This window comes from Cygnus olor, chromosome 1 (genome assembly GCF_009769625.2).
Source record: "Cygnus olor isolate bCygOlo1 chromosome 1, bCygOlo1.pri.v2, whole genome shotgun sequence".
In the NCBI taxonomy this organism is placed as follows: domain Eukaryota; kingdom Metazoa; phylum Chordata; class Aves; order Anseriformes; family Anatidae; genus Cygnus; species Cygnus olor.
The window spans coordinates 124,555,981-124,573,949 of NC_049169.1; the positions used below are offsets into that span (position 1 = coordinate 124,555,981).

Here is a 17,969-nt window from a genome sequence, read left to right on the forward strand (position 1 = left end):
CTGGAAATATCTGTCTATAGAAGTTTCTAAGAATTATGTATGAAGGGGAGATCTTAACACATATATTCATTTTTTTTTATTTTTGAATGGAAAACTTCAAATCAAAAGTCCAACAAATTGCAGCTGTTTGAATTGCAGCTGTTTGAATTGCTGAGCCAATTTACAATCAAATTGTAATTTTTTTTTTTCTCAGTTAAGAAAAACCTTTGAATTTGGAAGGAAATGCTCCACTCCATACCAACCCACTCATAATTTTCTACAATGTCATGTACACCCGCAGTCCTAGCTGTCATCTTCTTCAGGAGCCTAATTTTACCATGTAAGTTTTTAAGAACACATCTCTGTTCATGATGACTTCACAACATCGGATTTTTCTCGCTTTTTATCTTCATATTTCAATCTACTTTATAACTGTACTTTATAAATTTACTTGATTTGAGTATCTTAGAAGAAACTCCTTCATATATTCACTTCTACATACTCTGCTGCTATTAGCTGTGTTATTATGACTGTCCCCGGCACATTTATGTCGTGTCTCTTTCAGCAGGGTTACGCTCGTGAGATAGCAGGTTCATTCATTCACCACCAGTTATTTTCATAAAACATCTCTCTTCCTACAGAGCACCACAGAGTGCTTCACAGATGGATTGAATCTCACATTAAGAGAAATGCAGAATATAAAGCAGAGAGGTCTGGGGAAATACAAGTGGATGCTGTATGAGAACAGACCGTTTGACAACCAACCCAGACCCAGCCCTGATTTGTGCTGGGAATGCTCCATGCGGAGGTGCCAACACCGAGAAAGCCGTGAGGAGCACGGCCCAACAGCCTCCTAACATAAGGCCCTTGAAGATACCAGTGAGGATCAGCCTCTTCCAAGAAAAGTGAGCGTTCCCTTCTGTTAAATGTGGATTTTCCCTAACCATACACTTTTTTTTTATATCTTTATGAAATACCAGTGGTCCCTCAGTGACAGCCAGAGGCAATGGCTTCCGTAGGTGTAGAAATAATAATAACAAATATGAGCATAAGGCTAGATTTGTTGAGGGCCATGATCCGACTGAGCTTCATACGCAGTTTGTTGTCTTTTCCCTCCATCACCCTGTTTCCCTTTAGTCATGTACTTGGATTAAAGAACCCCAATCCTGTCAATAACATCTCCCAGGCAGGGGAACGCCACGTCAGCACCTGCGCCCCCAACTCATGCCCTTCCCACGATCACCCTGATTCGGGCTCTGTCCCTGTGAGGCTGCTTTACTGAAACAGCACTGCGTGAAGGTCACGCCGGAGCTAGTCAAACAGGGTGAAGAATGTCCTTCGCTCATTGAATGCTCATTTGAATTTTTAATGGATTTGCTCCGGCGTTCACACCCCCTCTGCCGTTAGTGGAGCGATCGCGTTTCAGCAGTACGAAAGCTTGCAGAAAACACGTTTCAAAAGTTTCCTGTGCATCCGCCAAGGGAACCCCAGCTGCCGCATGCACCCACACACACCTATTTGCACAAGTAGTGTGCTGCTCGCGCAACAGGCGGGTACCCCATCGATACGCCTGCTGTATCTGACCGACCATACAGCTGAACAACAGAAACCATTTGCGGCTAGGCCACCCTGATATTCATTTAAAGGAACCGCTGGAGCATTCCAAATAACAAGTACATTTGAGAAAATGATGCTCCGCTCATGGATATTCCACGAGCAGAAGAGAATGCATTTGACAAATAAATTATTTGTTATGAATCCTTTGCTCAGTTCTAGTCAGCACATACAAAGGAAAATAACACAGGAGGTATAATGTTAAATAAGCCTATGATCATCATTTTAATTTTTTTAGACCACTGTTCCTAAATGCATTATTAATTTCATGGAGTACTTAAGGATTACTGCCATGACATTGCTTGAGATTTTATCCATGTATTTTCTAGGGCCAGAAGAACCACATCTCCACCCATCGCCTGGAAGACCCAGGACACAGAGACCCACCTGGGTTCTCTTGGACTTAGCCTAAGACTTGACATGTGCTGAAAGCATGTCCTGCAGGAAAGCCCTACTCTAGACTAAAAGCCAGGCGGTGCCCAGGAGTCTGCTGCTTCCTTACAGAGCCGCTGGGGCAGTCACCACTGCGGGGACTCTGGGACCTTCAGGAGGGGATGCACAAAGGAAGGGGATGGAGAGGGAAAGTGGAAAGTCCGGGGGCTCCCGGGTGAGTCCAAGAGCCTCAAAAAGCCTCTGGAGAACTTTAAGGACCCGAGATGACAACACAATTGGACAGGAATGAATGGGACGGAAGCAGTACAGATGGCGATCTGTAGAGCAAGCACAGGGCAGGTGGGCTCCATGCAGCCAGGAGGTCCAGGCAACATGGGCCTGGGACACAGGGGGGCCCAGGAAAGAGAGATGGCTGTAGGGGGGAACAGCAGAAGAGAAATAAAGGTGAGCCACCTTCACCTAAAACTGCTGTCCTCTGTGAGTAATGAAAACCATGTTAATAGGAAAAAAAATGAACTAGTAAGGAATTAGAAAATAATGCCAACTGAATTTAAAAAAATAAAATAAATAAATAAAAAAGGATTTATAAAAGTCTTTTATGAATTAAATGTATGGAAAAAGGGCCAGCTTCTGCCCACCCATGGGCACGGACCAGATATTAAATTTATGAACAATTATTCCAAAGTGACCATCACTGCCACTGTCAGGCCTTTGGCCAGATGTAAGTCAATAGGGAAATTGCTACCTGAGCTAGCAACGAAACCAAAGCAAGCAACAAAAGCTAGGGCTACTCCCCAGGCAGAAAAGCAGTGGTGCTGCAAGCCGGTGTGTGCAAGCCAAACTGAGTCTTGCCAGTTTAGATGACTGCAAAGCAAGGATGTCGTTGCAAACACTGCTCCAAGAAAAAGCAGTACTTTGAAATGAATTCTTCTCTTGGATGGGAAGTCAAAGTTGCTGAGGTCTCACATCACTCCGCAAAGTGATTTTGGTGCAGCGCCCCAGCGACCACCACTAGGTATTGATTAATCTGCGTTTAAATTATCAGTCTGCAAAAAGCCGGTGATATTTGTTGTGTCCTCACTGAGAAGGTGGTTAAGCCGCCGCACCCAGAGGGGATCTCAGATGGCGGTGACCTGGCAGTGCCCCAGGCAGCAGCACATCGAGACGCTGCCTCTCCCCCAGCTCTCTCACCGTGGCTGCGGGCGATGTGCAGCCGCGCTTTGATTCCCTTGTCACCGCTGTGTTTTTGTAAGTGGTTAACGTGACCCCTGCAGAAGTGAGTGAGGTTGTTTCTGGCAGCGCTCTGCCCGTCTCCACGGCTCACGGCTGAAGTGTGCAGCACCAGGGCTGTGCCCAGGAGAGGTCTTGGAAAGGAGTTCTCCGCGGCAGTGGGGAATATATCTTGCATTTTAATCGAGAGAACTGTGCTGCAACCGAGGCTCGTGCGAGTAGTCGCGCCCCAGCTCATGACATCTGCACGGCACCAGGCATTTCTCCATCGCCTGCTACCGAGGCAGAGCAGCGTCTTGCCTTCCCCACGCCCAGCTCCAGCGCCCCTGGGAACAGCGCCGCACAGGACCGCTGCCACAGCCCCGAGCTCGTGAAAGTAAAAATGCCGTGGTTAAAAAGCCTGCGACTGGGCTGCATCAGTGGAAGAGCGATGCTCTGCTTCACCCCCTGCGTGCCGGGGTGTGCGCCGCTGCCCTGCCGGCCCGCGGGACCAGGGGCGCAAAGCACGTCGAGGAGCGGGGGGGGAAATCACGGGGGAACGGGGAGAGGGAGCGGGGCAGGAGAGGGGGGGTTTCTGTGCCTGCCCCCTGCTCCAGGACAAGCCTTTCCTTCCATAAAACGAACAGCGCTCACTCAAGCACTGGCGGGTTTTACGTAGCGATTTTCGTTTTCTCCTTCATCGCAAAGAGAGTGGAAAATAATAACAATAATAACAATAATATTAATAATGACGATAATAACGTTAATACGTCCAGCCGGTGCTGGGGGCTGGCCAGAGGCTGTGCCTGCCCCCGCAGCGCCCCCCCGCCCCGGGCAGTGGTGCCCCCCCCCCGGGTCCCCGTCCCCCGTCCGGAGCAGGGCTGCGGGCTGCACGCCGCCCCTCGCCCCGTCGTGCCCGGAGCCCCGCGGCGGGAGCCGTGCCGCAGCCCTGCCTCCCCCCCCCGGCGGGGGAAGGAGGGAGGACGACGGGGCTCCGTGAAAGAAAATAAAAAAATAAAATAAAAATAAATAAAATGGAAATTAAAATGAAACAAAACTCAAGCCCCGCCGGAGCGGTGCTGGGGCTGCGGGCCGGGGGCAGGGGGGGCTTGTGGTGGGGCTGCCGTCGGGGAGACCCCGGCCCCGCTGCGTCCTGCGGAGGGAGGAGGGCGCCGGGCCCGGCTGCGGGCTGGGGTGAGGAAAGGAAAGGAAAAGGAAAGGGGAAGGGAAAGGGTAAAGAAATGAAAAGGAAAGGAAAGGAGAAGGAAAGGAAAAGGAAAGTAAAGAGGAGGAAAAGGAAAGGAAAAGGAAAGGGAAGGGAAAGGAAAGGGAAAGGAAAAGAAAAGGGAAGGGAAAGGAAAGGGAAAGGAGAAGGAAGGGGAAAGGAAAGAAAAGAAAATACAAAAAGGAAAGGAGAAGCAGGGAGGGGGCCGGGGCAGAGGCGCCGGAGCCCGGGCGCCGCTCCGGCAGCGGCAGCCGAGGCTGTGGCCCCGGGCTGGCTGGAGCGAACGGAGGGGATGCTTCCGCTCGTGCCCCCCTGCCTCTCGCGGCGCCGGCTGCCAGCCCCCGGGCCCGCTCTCCGTGCACGGCAGCAGCAGTTCGGCTGCAGAGCCCGGCGAGCTTTTCTCCCCGGCGCGGGGCTCTGGTCGCCGTCACTCCGCCGCTCGGCTCGGCTCGGCTCGGCTCGGCTCGGCGCGGCGCTGCTGCCGGCTCCCCCCTAACGCTCCGGTAACGCGCCCCGGTGTTAAATTAGCAGGTCGCAGGGGGAAAGCGGGGGGGAAAGAGACAGGGAGAGACCGCAAATGAATGAAAGTTTGTTTATAAATAAATAAATAAATAAATAGCGAGGTGCCTGGGCACAGCCGAGCTCCGACCGGGGACGGGCCCGGGGGGGCGCAGCAGGAGCCGGGCACGGGGCAGTGGGTGCAGCCCGCGGTGCCCCTCGCTCCTCCCGTCTGCTTTTGGCCTCTTTTCGTTTGGCTGGGGCTCGCTTTTCAATTTTCTCAATTTTTTATTATTCTGGGGGGTTGTTTTGGTTGGGGGCCGCCCTTCGCCTTCCGTTCTATTGCTCCCGGGCCGTTGCCCCTTCGCTTCTGGGCCTGTTATTCGCGGGCCGCAGCTTCCCGGCCCCCTCCCCTCGCTTTTGGGGCGCTTTCGGCTCCATTCGGCGCCGCGGGCGCCGCTCCCCGGGGCCGGGCCGAGCCCCGCGGGGCCGCGCACGTCGGGGGGCGCCCGGGGCGGGGCGGCGGCCGTCGGGGCGCGCGGAGGGGGAAAACCAGGCGCGGAGCACCCCCCCCCCCCCCAGGAGTGGGCGTGGCGAGCGGCAGCCGGGCGTGGCGCGACGAGTCGGGGGCTCGGCGCCCCCGATCCGCTGCGCTCCGCTCCGCGCTTTGCCGGGCGCCGCGTGCCGGCGGCCGCCCGCCCGCCCGGCCCCCGCCGGGAGCCAATCAGCGGCCGCCCGTCCGCACGTGGAGCCGGGGGGACTCAAGAGCGCCGCGGCCGCCGCTCACTCCCCCCGTGACGGGCGGCCCGGCGGCAGCGGGCAGCGCCGCGGGGGCGTCGGCGGCGGCGGCGCCATCGCCATGAGCGGCCCCTACCCGGAGGAGGGCTGCGGCGAGCGCCCCGACGGCGCCAAGAGCAAGTCGCCCACGCTGCTGTCGTCCTACTGCATCGACAGCATCCTGGGCCGCCGCAGCCCCTGCAAGGTGCGGCTGCTGGGCGCCGCGCACAGCCTGCCCGCCGCGCTCGCCGCCCGCCCGGAGCACGACAAGGCCGCGCAAGGTGAGAGCCGGCACCCGGGGTGGGGGTCGGGGGGGAGCCGGCGGGGCTGCCCCCGACGTGGGGCTCCGCCCGACGTGGGGCGCTCCCCGCGGACCCAGCGCCCCGCACTGACCGCGCCGCTCTTCTCTCTCTCCCCCCCCTCTCTCCCCTCTCTCCTCCCCGCCCGCCCCGTCCGGCCGCCGTCCGCCCCGCCGCAGGCTCCCCGAAGGGCAGCCCCCCCTTCGAGGCGGCCGAGCTGCACCTGCCCCCCAAGCTGCGCCGCCTCTACGGGCCGGGCGGGGGCCGCCTGCTGCCGCCGGGACCGCGGGGGGACCGCCCCGACGGGCGGCCGGAGGGGGGCGCCGCCGCCGTGCCCCCCGCTGCCGCTGCCGCGCCCGCCGCCGCGGCCGCCCCGTGGGACACGCTGAAGATCAGCCAGGCGCCGCAGGTCAGCATCAGCCGCAGCAAGAGCTACCGCGAGAACGCGCCCTTCGTGGCCCCGCCGCCCGCCCTGGACGAGCTGGGGGGCGGCGGCGCGGCGCACGTCGAGGAGCGGCCCGGCCCCGCCGCGCCGGCCGCCGAGGAGGAGGAGGAGGAGGAGGACGAGGAGATGCTGGAGGAGGAGGACGAGGAGGAAGAGGAGCTGGAGGAGGAGGACGAGGAGGAGCTGCTGGGCGAGGACGGCGGGGGGCTGCTGAAAGAGGCCCGCCGGGGCGCCGCCGCGGCCCCCGGGGCGGAGGGCGGGGAGCTGTCCCCCAAAGAGGAGCTGCTGCTGCACCCCGAGGACGGCGAGGGCAAGGACGGCGAGGAGAGCGTGTGCCTCTCGGCCGGCAGCGACTCCGAGGAGGGGCTGCTCAAGAGGAAGCAGCGCCGCTACCGCACCACCTTCACCAGCTACCAGCTGGAGGAGCTGGAGAGGGCCTTCCAGAAAACCCACTACCCCGACGTCTTCACCAGGTACCCGCGCCGACGGGGCGGCCGCGGGGGGGGTCGGGGGCTCTAGCGGGGACGGGGACGCCGAGAAGGTCGCCCCCCGCCCGGGGCCGCCTCCGGCTATTTTTACCCCGCGCCGCCGCCGGGCCCCGGGATCGGTTTCGCCCTCCCCGGGCGGGCTGGAGCGCTGCCCGGCCCCGGGAAGCCCCGGCAGGGCGCGCATCAAAGCGCCGCCGCCTAAAAATACCGGCCCGGCACGTCGGGGCCCCGGGGCGGCTTCGGGGGGCCTCGTACCGGGGAAAGGGGGAGCCCGGCGGGGAGAGGCCGGGCTGCGCGCCCGCTGCCCGAAATAGCACCCCCCCGACGGGGCTGAGCCCCCCGCGCCCGCACGCCTCGCTCCCGCACCCCCCGGCCCTTTTTTCGTTTGTTTCCCCGGCGGGGGGGCGCCGAGAGCTTTCCGCCGGGCTCTTTTGCTCCCCCGCTGCCGGGCATCGCCCCGGGCGCGCCGCCTCGTTCCCCCCCAGCCCCGGCCGCAGCCTCGGGCCCGGCGGGTCGCGATCGGGTCGGGTCCAAGCGCTTTTTTGTCGCGCTCCCGCCCCGCGTTTTCTCCCCGTCGCTGCGCCGGGACGGGACGGGCCCGAGGCCGGAGGGGCTCGGGCTAAGCCCGGGGGGCTCCCGCTTTAAGCCGGCGGCCTGAGGGCGAACGGACGGCTCCCGGTTCTACCCTCTGTGCCTCAGACAGCGCAGCGCGGCTGTGCCGGCACGGGACGGGAGGCAGCCCCGACGGCAACCCCGACGGGGGGGAGCCCCGCTGCTCTCGGGCCGGGTGCGGGCGGTGCCTGGAGCGTGGCTGCGGGCTGACGGCGGCGTGTGTGTCTCCCCAGGGAGGAGCTGGCCATGAGGCTCGACCTGACCGAAGCCCGAGTGCAGGTGAGTGGCGGCCGCGGGCGGCGGGGCCCCGCTCGGGATCGGGAGCGGGATCGGGAGCAGGACCCGGGGCGTCCCCGCGCCCCTTCGGCCCCGCGGCGGCCGAGCCGACCCCCGGGTGATGGAAATGAGGGGGCCCCGCGGGGTTTTGGTTGTTAGACACGGCCCCACTCGGCTGCGAGCCGGGTACTTGGCTGCGATCAAATCTCCAATCGGGCTTCATAAAAGCCCACTTAGTGCTAGAACAAACAGGGCCATTTGAAGGCGAAATGTTGTTTGATTTCCTCTCCGCCTGCACAAGGAGCTGGCTAATGCTATTTGATTTCCCATTTTTGATAGCAATAAGCCTGCATTGATCTAATAGTGAGTGAGTGCAATGCTATTAAAGGTGTTTGCCGCCCCATACCAGAGTGCATTTCCCAACCCAAGTCTCATAACCAGAGAGACGATAAACATTGGGATGCCCTGATTGCCAACAGAAAACAGATGTCTCCGAGTTGGAAGCTGAGCAAATCACTTTACAGTTAAAATCAGGCGCTGATAAAGCATAATAAATTCCATATGGCTCATTTAATACACAACAGCTTCTTGCATTAGAGGGGCTAATGATGAGATTTGTCCCCTCCTTTCTGTTGACACATTTCTCCATTGTCAAACAGAGATGTGACAGCAAATCAGTATTTTCAGCTCAGGGGAACAAGTCGTGGGAAAGTTAAATAACTTTTAAAAAAGAAAGACACCCCCTTTCTCTCCCCTATTCACGGGAGAAGATGTAATTAAGGGAATATGAATTATGAGAGTCCCTCCGTTTACCTTTGGGTGTACTCAGACTTATTAATTCAATAACGGGGAATTGCAGCGAGGACAGCTCGCTAATTGAGTTTTAGCTGGCAGAGACGATCCGTTTGCCAAAGACTCACGCTCGGCTTCCCCGCGAACACGGAGGAGCCTCTTCCTACGTGCGCGCCCCGGTGCGCGTGTGGGTATAAATTATAGATGGGGAACTGTAGCGAGGGACCCGCAGCGCTGCCGCCTCTGTCGGATCCCGGGGAGACGGGGCGTCGCGCTGCTCCTACAAAACGGAGCCGAGCCTCAAAGGGGAGATTTCGAGCCCACGGCAGCCCGAAAATCTGACAAACGCGAGTCCCTCTCCGAGCCTCTCGCTGGGTGCGTGTGGCGCCCCGCGCTCGCGTTTCAGCGAGTGTTTCTTTCCCTTCGGCGAGCGGTGCCTTTTTCCCACTGCCTCTCCCTTGGGTTAAGCCCGGGCTCGTTGATGATGACTGATTTTTTTGTTGTTGTTTTGGAGGGCGGGGGGAAGAGGAAAGAAAGGGACGGCGATTCCGTGGCTTCCGAACTAAGTTTTGTAAAATGCGCCCTGAAAGCACAGCGTGGAAACGCACGTTTGCTGCTTCGATCGCGCTGCAATTTATTTCTTCGTTGCAGGCGCTGGCGAAGTCACGATTTTTTCGTTTTTAATCTTTTTTTTGGAGAGGAGGAGAAAAAAAAAAAAAGAACGAAAAAGGCGGCGACCCCCTAACGCCGCCGTTTGTGTGTGGTCACCTCGGCGAAACCGGGGCGCGCTTCCCCGCCTGCGGCGCGCAGGGCGCTCGCAAGGAGCCCCCTTCGGGGCAGCCCCGAGACCCGGCGGGGCCGGCGGGGGGCGCGGTGCGGCGGCCCCCGGGGGGGCGGCGGCGGAGCGGCGGGCGCCGTCGGGCCGGTGCGCGGCGGCGGCGGCGGGGCGAGCGGTGCTAAACCCCGTGTTTCTTTTGGCTTGCAGGTATGGTTCCAGAACCGTAGGGCTAAGTGGCGGAAGAGGGAAAAGGCTGGGGCTCAGACACACCCCCCAGGTTTGCCTTTCCCTGGTCCCCTGTCAGCAACTCACCCCCTCAGTCCATACCTTGATGCTAGTCCTTTCCCTCCTCATCACCCAGCTCTAGACTCCGCCTGGACCGCCGCCGCCGCCGCCGCCGCGGCCGCCGCCTTCCCCAGCCTGCCCCCGCCGCCGCCCGGCTCCGCGGCGCTGCCCCCCGGCGGGACCCCGCTCGGCCTCGGCACCTTCCTGGGGGCGGCCGTGTTCCGGCACCCCGCCTTCATCAGCCCCGCCTTCGGCAGGTACCGCCTCGCCCGGGGCGGGGGGGGCGCGGCGCGGCGCCGGCCGCCTTCGTGCGCCGAGCCCCCGCGGGGGGCGCCCCGACGGCGCCCCCGGCCCGGGAGCGCCCGGCGGCGGCGGCGGTGGGGTGACGGCGGCCTCTCTGCTTCTGCTTCCCTTGCAGGCTCTTCTCCACCGTGGCCCCCCTGGGCAGCGCCTCCAGCGCCGCGGCGCTGCTGCGGCAGCCGGCGCCGGCCGCCGAGGGGGCGGTGGGCTCGGCGGGGCTGGGGGACCCGGCCAGCGCCGCCGCCGACCGGCGGGCGTCCAGCATCGCCGCCCTGCGGCTGAAGGCCAAGGAGCACGCCGCCCAGCTCACCCAGCTCAACATCCTCCCCGGGAGCAGCACGGGGAAAGAGGTGTGCTAAGATACGGGCGCCGTCCTTCCCGCTTTCGTTTGCGTTCGTTTCAGTTTGCTGGGGGGATTTTTTTTAAGAGCGAGAGAGAGGAGAATAAATTCGCGGGTGGGGAAAGGTCACCTCGTAGCACGAATCAAGACCAAATGGGGGAAAACGTTTCTTTAAAAACAAAAATAAAATAAAATAAAATAAAATAAAAAAGCGGACCAGCAGCTAAGACTGGGGTAGGTTCCCAAGGTAGGAACTGGAGGACAGCGAGCGCATCGGCCGTCAGTCAGCCCTCGCGCGAGTGAGCGGGGCGACGCTCGCAGGCTCCCGAACCCGAAACTCCTTGGCTGGTACATTTCCTAAATGTACGACGTGTTAATTTCCTCGCTGAGCATCAAGCGGAAAAAAAAAAAAAAAAAAAAAGCCCTACCTAATAAAATTTATTATATATTAGCGTTACGTACACTTAAATATTTTTCCTTCCGTTTATCTGGCAAGAAAAAAAAAAAAAAGGCAAAGAAAAGAATCGAAAATTGCAACTGAGAAAGGAAAGCGAAGGGGGGGGGGGGGGGGGGAGGCTGCCCGCACCTCTCAAAGCCCCGTCCCACGGTGCTGGGCTGGCCTGGTGGGCGCACTGGAGAACTGTCGTACACGGCGCTGCTGCGAGCCGCGGGTGCTCACCGAGGATGCTGCCAGTGCAGAACGAAAGTGAATTTGATGCTGTAAGATAACCAGTGCACTTAAGGGAGAGGGTATATCTTTTTCTCGTTATATTCTTTATCACTACACCAACCAAGGTTTTTATATCAAACCAAAGGGAAATACACTGCTAGAATATGGACTGTTTAAGTCACTAAACTGTGATTATTGATTCTGTACATACCATTGTTATAAAAAAGAACAGAGCTTTGTATATTTGAAATGTTATAAAACAATTGCACTCAGTGTAGTGTTGTAAAAGTTTGTCATTCTGTAGATTCTTACTGTGTTGTAGATATCATAGGGGTCCTAGACAAATATTTATGTACAAACCCTTTATTTAACTTATTAACTGTAGAGGTTTCTGAAACCCTCAAGAGGCGATGGTACAGTACTTTTCCGTGTAATGTCGTTATTGTTAACACTTTTCCTTTGCTATCCGGTGGAGAAGTGCCACGTTCAGAAAATAAACAACGATATATGTTTACAAAAAAAAAAAAAAAAGAAAAAGAAAAAAGAAAGAGAAAAAAAAAGAACGAAAGCAAAAGAACAAAACGCCACAAAACAAAGTCCTTGCGGGGGCGCCGGGGGCTTCGCACCGCGCCCCCCTCCCGGCCGGGCCCCCCCGGGGTTTTGGGGACCCGGGGCCGGGGCCCCTCGGAGGCGGCGGGGCCGGGCGGGGGGCGCAGCCCCGGGGCTCGGGGGCTCGGAGGGGGCAGCGCCCGCCCGGTTCTCGCCCTCCGAGCGCCGCCGCCCCGGGATCAGTGTCCTATCCCCCCCCACCCCCCCGTTTTATTTTTCTTGCCCCTCGTTATTTTTATTTTATCGCTTGGAAGCAGCCTCCTGGCGTCCCAGCGCCGCCGGGGTCGGCAGCCCCCGGCTCCACTCCGCGCATCCAGCGGGGCCGCGGACGGCTCCGGGAGGGTTTGGGGGGGATTGGGGGGGTTCGGCCGGCGGCGGGGCGCTCTCGGGGCCGCCCCGTCGGGGCCCCGGCCGCGACCCTGCCCCGCAGCCAGCCGCGTTTCCCTCCCCCCCGCCCAGCTTTAGCGTTTCAAAAAACACCAGAGGCGCAAAAAAAGTATATTTTTTTACCCGTTTTTTTATTTTTATTTTTTTGATGGGGAAAATAACGCTTGTTCCCTGGGCGTTATTAACGGTGCGGTCTGAAATATACATTTTTTGCCGTAAAGAAAAGGGAATCATTATCGAGCCATTACGCATTAAGAAATGTCATTCAGTCATTTTTATTCATTCGGCTGAAATCTTCGTAAAAGCCAGAATCATACTTCTGCAAGCAGCAATTTTGTTAATCCAGGGGGTTATTACTCTGGTCCCTTATTAGGATCTATACTGCTGCCAAGCAATCCTATAACCTTCTCAAAAGAAGTTTACCTCCGTGTTATAAAACCAGTAGTGGTATTTATACTGTGCAATAATTAGTGTATTACTTGAATCCACTAACAGGTTCATTTTATCTCTGCACAAAACCCCTAGTCTGCTTATAGAAAGCTTGTGCCTCCTTTGGCGCTGTTAAAGTGGTGAAAGAGTGAATGAAGGCTGGTAGCACTTTCTCCTTTTGCCTTGCCTTAATTCCCATCTCTTTTTGCTCTCATCCAATTAGTGCAGTGTATTAAGCGGTTTATCATCTCATAGTCAGCTATTGAGAGAAACAAGGCGAACACTTTGCAATAGAGCCTGCTCTCCTTTGACACCCTCAGGTACTTACATATTCCACTGTGCTATGAATAATAGAGGAAGAATAGAGCGCTAATTCCCTCATCAAAGAATGCCTTGTCTGCTGCTTTGCTCAACAACACCATTCTGATCAAAAGAAAAGCAATAAAGCTTAGCATAACAAAACGAAACCTACTTATTAGCTTAGTGGTTAAATTAATGCAGAGCCGCTGCTATTCAAAACCAAGGTTTGAAAACAGCCTCCAACAACCTGATAATGCTGCCTTCGGGATGAAGGAATGTTAAGCTGCAACCTGAAGCTGGCACAGATGAGTTCATCCATTAAAGTGCCACGGGGAGGGCCGGCGGCGGCCGCTCGGGCCCGCAGCGCTCCGGGTGCCCGCCGGGGGGCTTCACCCCTCCGGGGGGGGGGGGCTCGGGTGGGCCGGGGGCAGACCCCGATCCCCCCGGGGGGGTCACGAAGCCCCCCCCGGGCGGCTCCGCCGCGCCCCCGGCCCCCTGCTCCGCGCCCCGCGGCAGCGCTCGCGTCGGATGCAAACGTCCCTCAACCTGCAAACGGACGGGCGCTGCTGCCCTCCTGACACGGACACGCACGGGGCCCGCGGGGTCAGGCGGTGCCGCAGCCACCGCTCTACCTGCGTCGGGCGGAGAGGGGCACGCTTCGAGCTGCTCCGAGGCTTCCTGCCCGGCTAACTAACGTCAGGAACATCTCCGCCATCCTAACTGGGTCGGGCATGGAAGGTCTTAAAAAGTAAACCTGGGTGAGATTACAGCAGGCCCCCGTCTTTCGAGGAGCTGCAATGCTGATGTCCTTCCTTCCAACTGCCTGCTCCCCAAAAAGTCTCCTCTGCGAGCGCCCAGGTGAACACCCTGGGAGAGGATGACGGCTCGCCAAACACCAGCACAAAGAAGCGATGGAGCAGAGGCAGTTTTTCAGATATTGTGATTAAACTTTAGGGTGGTGAGGCCCTGGCACAGGCTGCCCAGAGAAGCTGTGGATGCCCCATCCCTGGAGGTGCTCAAGGCCAGGCTGGATGGGGCCTTGGGCAACCTGGTCTGGTGGGAGGTGTCCCTGCCCACGGCAGGGGGAGTGTAACTAGGAGTTCTTTAAGGTCCCATCCAACCCAAACCATCCCGCGATTCTACGAAAACTCCACGGATTTAGCCCCAGAGTCACTCTGTGCATTTAGGCCCATTCGAGCAGACATCGCCCATCTCGGCACACGGCACCTTCCAACGCTCTGTGCAGCTCCCACTTGGGGACAAATGGAAGCCATAAAACCCACCAACCCAGACACACACATCCCTTTGGCACCCAACGCCTTCTTGTTGATGTTCTTATTTTTTTCTTTGAGCTTTGTCAGGCATCCTAAAAATGGACACGTGGGCACTTCTGTCAACCCAGGGAACATTTCGAGCAACCTCGCGCAGCACATTTCTAGTAGTCAGATGATCCAATCCAATTCTCTTTTTCTAGAAAATTTTATTTTTTTCTTTCAAGTGCTAAGAAAATTTACATTTTATACTGTTAAAAGATTTAAAAGAACATTTTTATAACCTTACATTAATAACAGATTGCAAACTTAACGGCAAACATGAGTACAACAATATTTGGTGTACAAAAGCTCTACCCAAATTTATGCTTTTTTCTTGTCATATCTGCTTGTCGTTTTACTAAAAGTAAACACAAAATACAATTTGTTTATAAAACCTTTAAAATCACCGATACAGTAATTATTATACAGAACAGCAACAATGATTCTTCCTCCTTCCCTTCCCCCGTTACTGGCTACAACGCCATCCGAAATAAATTTCTCCCTGTTGATCACTTGCTTTCAAATATTTTGCATGGAAAGAAACGAAATACATTTTTATTCTGCGTATGTACAAAGAATTTTTTTGTGCATGTGCATGCCTATACATCCACGTAAGAAATTTCCAACCTGGCAAAATAGCATGCTTTAAGATGCACGGGAAGACTCCCAGCGAAAAGATGGTCCCCTAGTTTTGGCGCCTCCAGCCTTCCATCCTTCTTTCCCTTTCACGCAGTTGAAAGTAAAGCGTCCCTACCTCCATTCGGAAGGTAGTAGGACACTGAAAGGCATTTAGGTTTAGCATTGTTTTTAATTGGTATGTTTATGATTAGGAAGAAGATAAACTGTGAAAAGGCAAAACATTAGTGCTCCTACTGAGACCTCTACTAACCTCTCTTCCTGAGAGCACCTCTACTAAATACCCTGGAGCAAAGTCTAGGATCACTTACATTCCAGCAACTCTCACTGGGAATTATCCAATTAAAGCAGCAATTCCCCCACCCCCTTTTCCCTCATAGGTCTACATACACAACAAAATATATTGCAAAAATCAACTACTCCATATTTGAATAGCCCTGGCTTCTCGGCGAAGAAAAGAAGCGAAGATAAAAACCGCCTCGAGTATTTCAGGTCCCCGTGGATCATGTGTCCCGTTTTCATCTTTTGTTCTTCCTCCACCAAAGGAACAAGATTGTTAAAACATTATTGTGCATCCCGAAATAGGCTGTTGCTTAAGAGGTCGTTATTTTTAAGCAACGAGCTAGCCTCTCTTCTCCCTCCCTTTTCAGCCCATCACTGTCTTTCATTGTTAGGCTCTCCTGCAGATCTTCCTATGCTGATGGCAAAGAGCTTGCTGAGGTTCACTTCTGAGTAGCCACTCATGGACAGACACTTGTCCACCGTGCTCTTCAGTCTTTTGTAGGCCTCAGTCACCTCTTTTCTGAGTGGCTTCTTCTTCACGTACTCTGAAAGAACATAGAAAAGAAACAAAACAGAGAAGGATTAAAAGACGGCAAAAAGAAAGTAGTCTGGCATTCACCGCTGTTGCGAACCACGGTGTTTCGACTCAAGGAGAAAGGAGGAGACAGTCGTGGGCAGTGTTCATTTGTTCACTGACCGTGCTTGAGGCAAGCTCTCTGGCTGCAGCTGCCTTGCACCCGCGGCTGCAGGGAGGGCTTGGCTCCACCTGCGTCCCAGCCAGAGGATGTACGGGGCAACAGCACCGAGCGGCTCCAAGAGAGCCCAGCCAAAACGAGCAGGCTCCTGGACATAATGAGAACTCCACAGAGCCCCCACGGGCTTGAGGCAGGGGACGATTTGCCTGCCGCGAGCTTGGCTGCAGATCAGTCAAGGGAACCACGCTGCGATTCCCAAGCCCCTGCTGGCGCTGGCACGGCCTGGGTCCGGCTCGACACCGCTGCCGCATGCTCCCACGCACAGCCCGGGTGCAGGACGGGCATCGGGGTGCTCGGCACCACGGAGGGGCTGGGAGGAAAGGTGGCAGTGAACTCCACACGGTCCCACCCTACAACAAAGGTGCCCAGTATCTCAGTAAGGACGCATCGTGTTTGCCTGATACGCAAATGAAGACAGCCATTCCCCAAATATTTGCTCAATAATGCCCGTGAAGAAATGTCTGGAGTGCAAGACATTACCTGCTGGTGGGTTTGTGTGTGCAAGCTCACACACACACATACCAGTTTGTACATATTTAAGCAGCAAAGCCAGAACTGTTCTTTTTTTTTTTTTAGTGAAATTTTATGCCATCTAAAAAAAGAAATCCAGGGATTTTGTTTGGGCGATTGCCTGGCTTTTGCTTTACAAAGGCTGTGGACAAAGGCTAAAAGAGGAAAATATTCTACTGATGCACGTCAGTGCCAACTTGCTGCAGATGTGGTGCAGTGGTGCTCCTCCTTTCAAGCCCGCTCCTTGCTCTAGAAACACCAGCTCCTATCCGAACCCCCACCTGCAATCACACCTTGAAATCGGCAGCGCTGGATACCCTGTGTTATTACCAGACACCCGGGGCGGATGTAGCCCCAAACGAGCCTCCCCTCAAGCAGTCCCTTCCCGTTACCCTGGAGGGGCTCCAGCAGGACGGGGCACGGCGCTAGGACACCGCTGGAGCTGGCAAGCCTGAAAGCTGCCGTCTCCCTTCCTCTCATCATCTCCTTACGCTTCGCAAACAGAACAAAGAAGCCTCCATCCCTGTTCAAATGGCTTTCACCGAGTCAAGATGTAAAAAATGTTTTGGATTTGGGAAACCTGTGCGAGGTGACTGAGCCTAGCCTGGTCTGGGCGGCCAAGCCAAGGGGTGCTGCGTGCGTGAGGAGCTGGGGTGGCTAATGGGAGCCATCGCTCCTGGGGCTTGGGAATTCCTCCCCCTGAGGGCACATGGACAGACTCTGTTGCAGAGCCTCGTCCGGTTTAGGATGAGCTCAGGGATTAACTGCTGGGCACCACGCAACCAGCACTGTCTTACTGAGGGGCTGTCGCCCACTCCCGTTTCCCGCGTTATTCACCAAGTTCCACTCGGGTGCTCTGCACAATGCCACGAAAAAAGTGCTTTAAAAACTCGATTAAGATTTCAATTAGAGGTGTCAGTCTGAGTAACTGAGTACGTTGATTAAAAGCACCTTTCATGCATCCTTACGAGGAAGGTGTGTATTCAGCTTTAGGTATTTATTATACTTACAGCTTTAGGCAGTTGGGGCAAATGAAGGAAGCCGTCAGGCTGAAAACACAACCTTCTTGCCATTGCTCGGACGGTGATGGAATTGTGCTTATGAGTGGAACTAAATACTCCTTAAACTACACCGCCAACACAATGAAAACTTTGATTACCAGAACCTGTTCATTAACAGACTGGAGTCGCTACAGCACAAGCACATGTAACGATCCTGAAATGACTTCAGCGTAGGGTTTCATTAAACAAACCATGAAAACTGTAATAACCAGATCCATAAAAACACCAAACCCGCTTTGCCATCAATTCAGCACTAACAAGGTTGTGTGTCTCCAAACTAAAGAATACACTGAGTGGGTTCATTTCCACTGCTCACGTGCTAACAAAACCACGCTGTCCGTACCAACGAACTGCAGGAGATACCATCCTTGGAGTTCAAAACTCAGCTGAAATAGTTTAAAGGGTCCTGGAGCTCAGGAGGGACCGAGGTGAAAGGCATCAAGGTGCAGAAGCAGCTGGCAGGTACAAAAAAGAGTGGGAAGACACAGGAACAACCAGACACACAACAAAATGATGCTGAAAGTAGAGGGCAATGCCCCACGGCCCATGCCCAGGTCGGGCTCAGCCCCAGCCTCTCCACCCGCAGCATTTCCCTCCCTCAGCCCATCACCGAACCTAAACTTTAATTACACACGATAACCTCCCTGACAGCACGCCTCAAACATTTCTTAGAGGCAGCTCCTGTCGTGAAGGCAAGCGGGGAAGGG

At 56.0% G+C, this 17,969-nt stretch overlaps 2 protein-coding genes across 4 annotated transcripts in view; one reads left to right on the plus strand and one right to left on the minus strand.

The window, feature by feature from the left end:
- The first annotated feature begins 5,725 nt into the window (after nucleotides 1-5,725).
- On the plus strand, nucleotides 5,726-10,805 carry ARX (aristaless related homeobox). Its single transcript, XM_040531347.1, has 5 exons — nucleotides 5,726-5,976; nucleotides 6,174-6,912; nucleotides 7,773-7,818; nucleotides 9,593-9,927; nucleotides 10,089-10,805. Exons 1-5 carry the CDS (start codon nucleotides 5,778-5,780, stop codon nucleotides 10,327-10,329), a joined length of 1,560 nt encoding a protein of 519 aa, XP_040387281.1. The 5' UTR covers nucleotides 5,726-5,777; the 3' UTR covers nucleotides 10,330-10,805.
- A 3,803-nt stretch (nucleotides 10,806-14,608) lies between these two features.
- The window catches only part of POLA1 (DNA polymerase alpha 1, catalytic subunit), a 203,219-nt gene continuing 199,858 nt past the window's right edge, over nucleotides 14,609-17,969 (minus strand). For all 3 annotated transcript variants that reach the window (XM_040531361.1, XM_040531432.1, XM_040531486.1), the window contains one exon: nucleotides 14,609-15,481. In XM_040531361.1, coding sequence (XP_040387295.1) covers nucleotides 15,309-15,481 — 173 coding nt within the window. In that variant the 3' untranslated portion in view covers nucleotides 14,609-15,308. The remainder of the gene's footprint in view (nucleotides 15,482-17,969) is intronic.

What these genes read in the sequence shown, in the direction of transcription:
- ARX (XM_040531347.1), top strand. Translation starts at nt 5,778, where the DNA reads ATGAGCGGCCCCTACCCGGAGGAGGGCTGCGGCGAGCGCCCCGACGGC. An exon ending in GCACGACAAGGCCGCGCAAG is followed by an intron (nt 5,977 to 6,173) that starts GTGAGAGCCGGC and finishes GCCCCGCCGCAG; the next exon opens with GCTCCCCGAAGGGCAGCCCC. An exon ending in ATCAGCCCCGCCTTCGGCAG is followed by an intron (nt 9,928 to 10,088) that starts GTACCGCCTCGC and finishes CTTCCCTTGCAG; the next exon opens with GCTCTTCTCCACCGTGGCCC.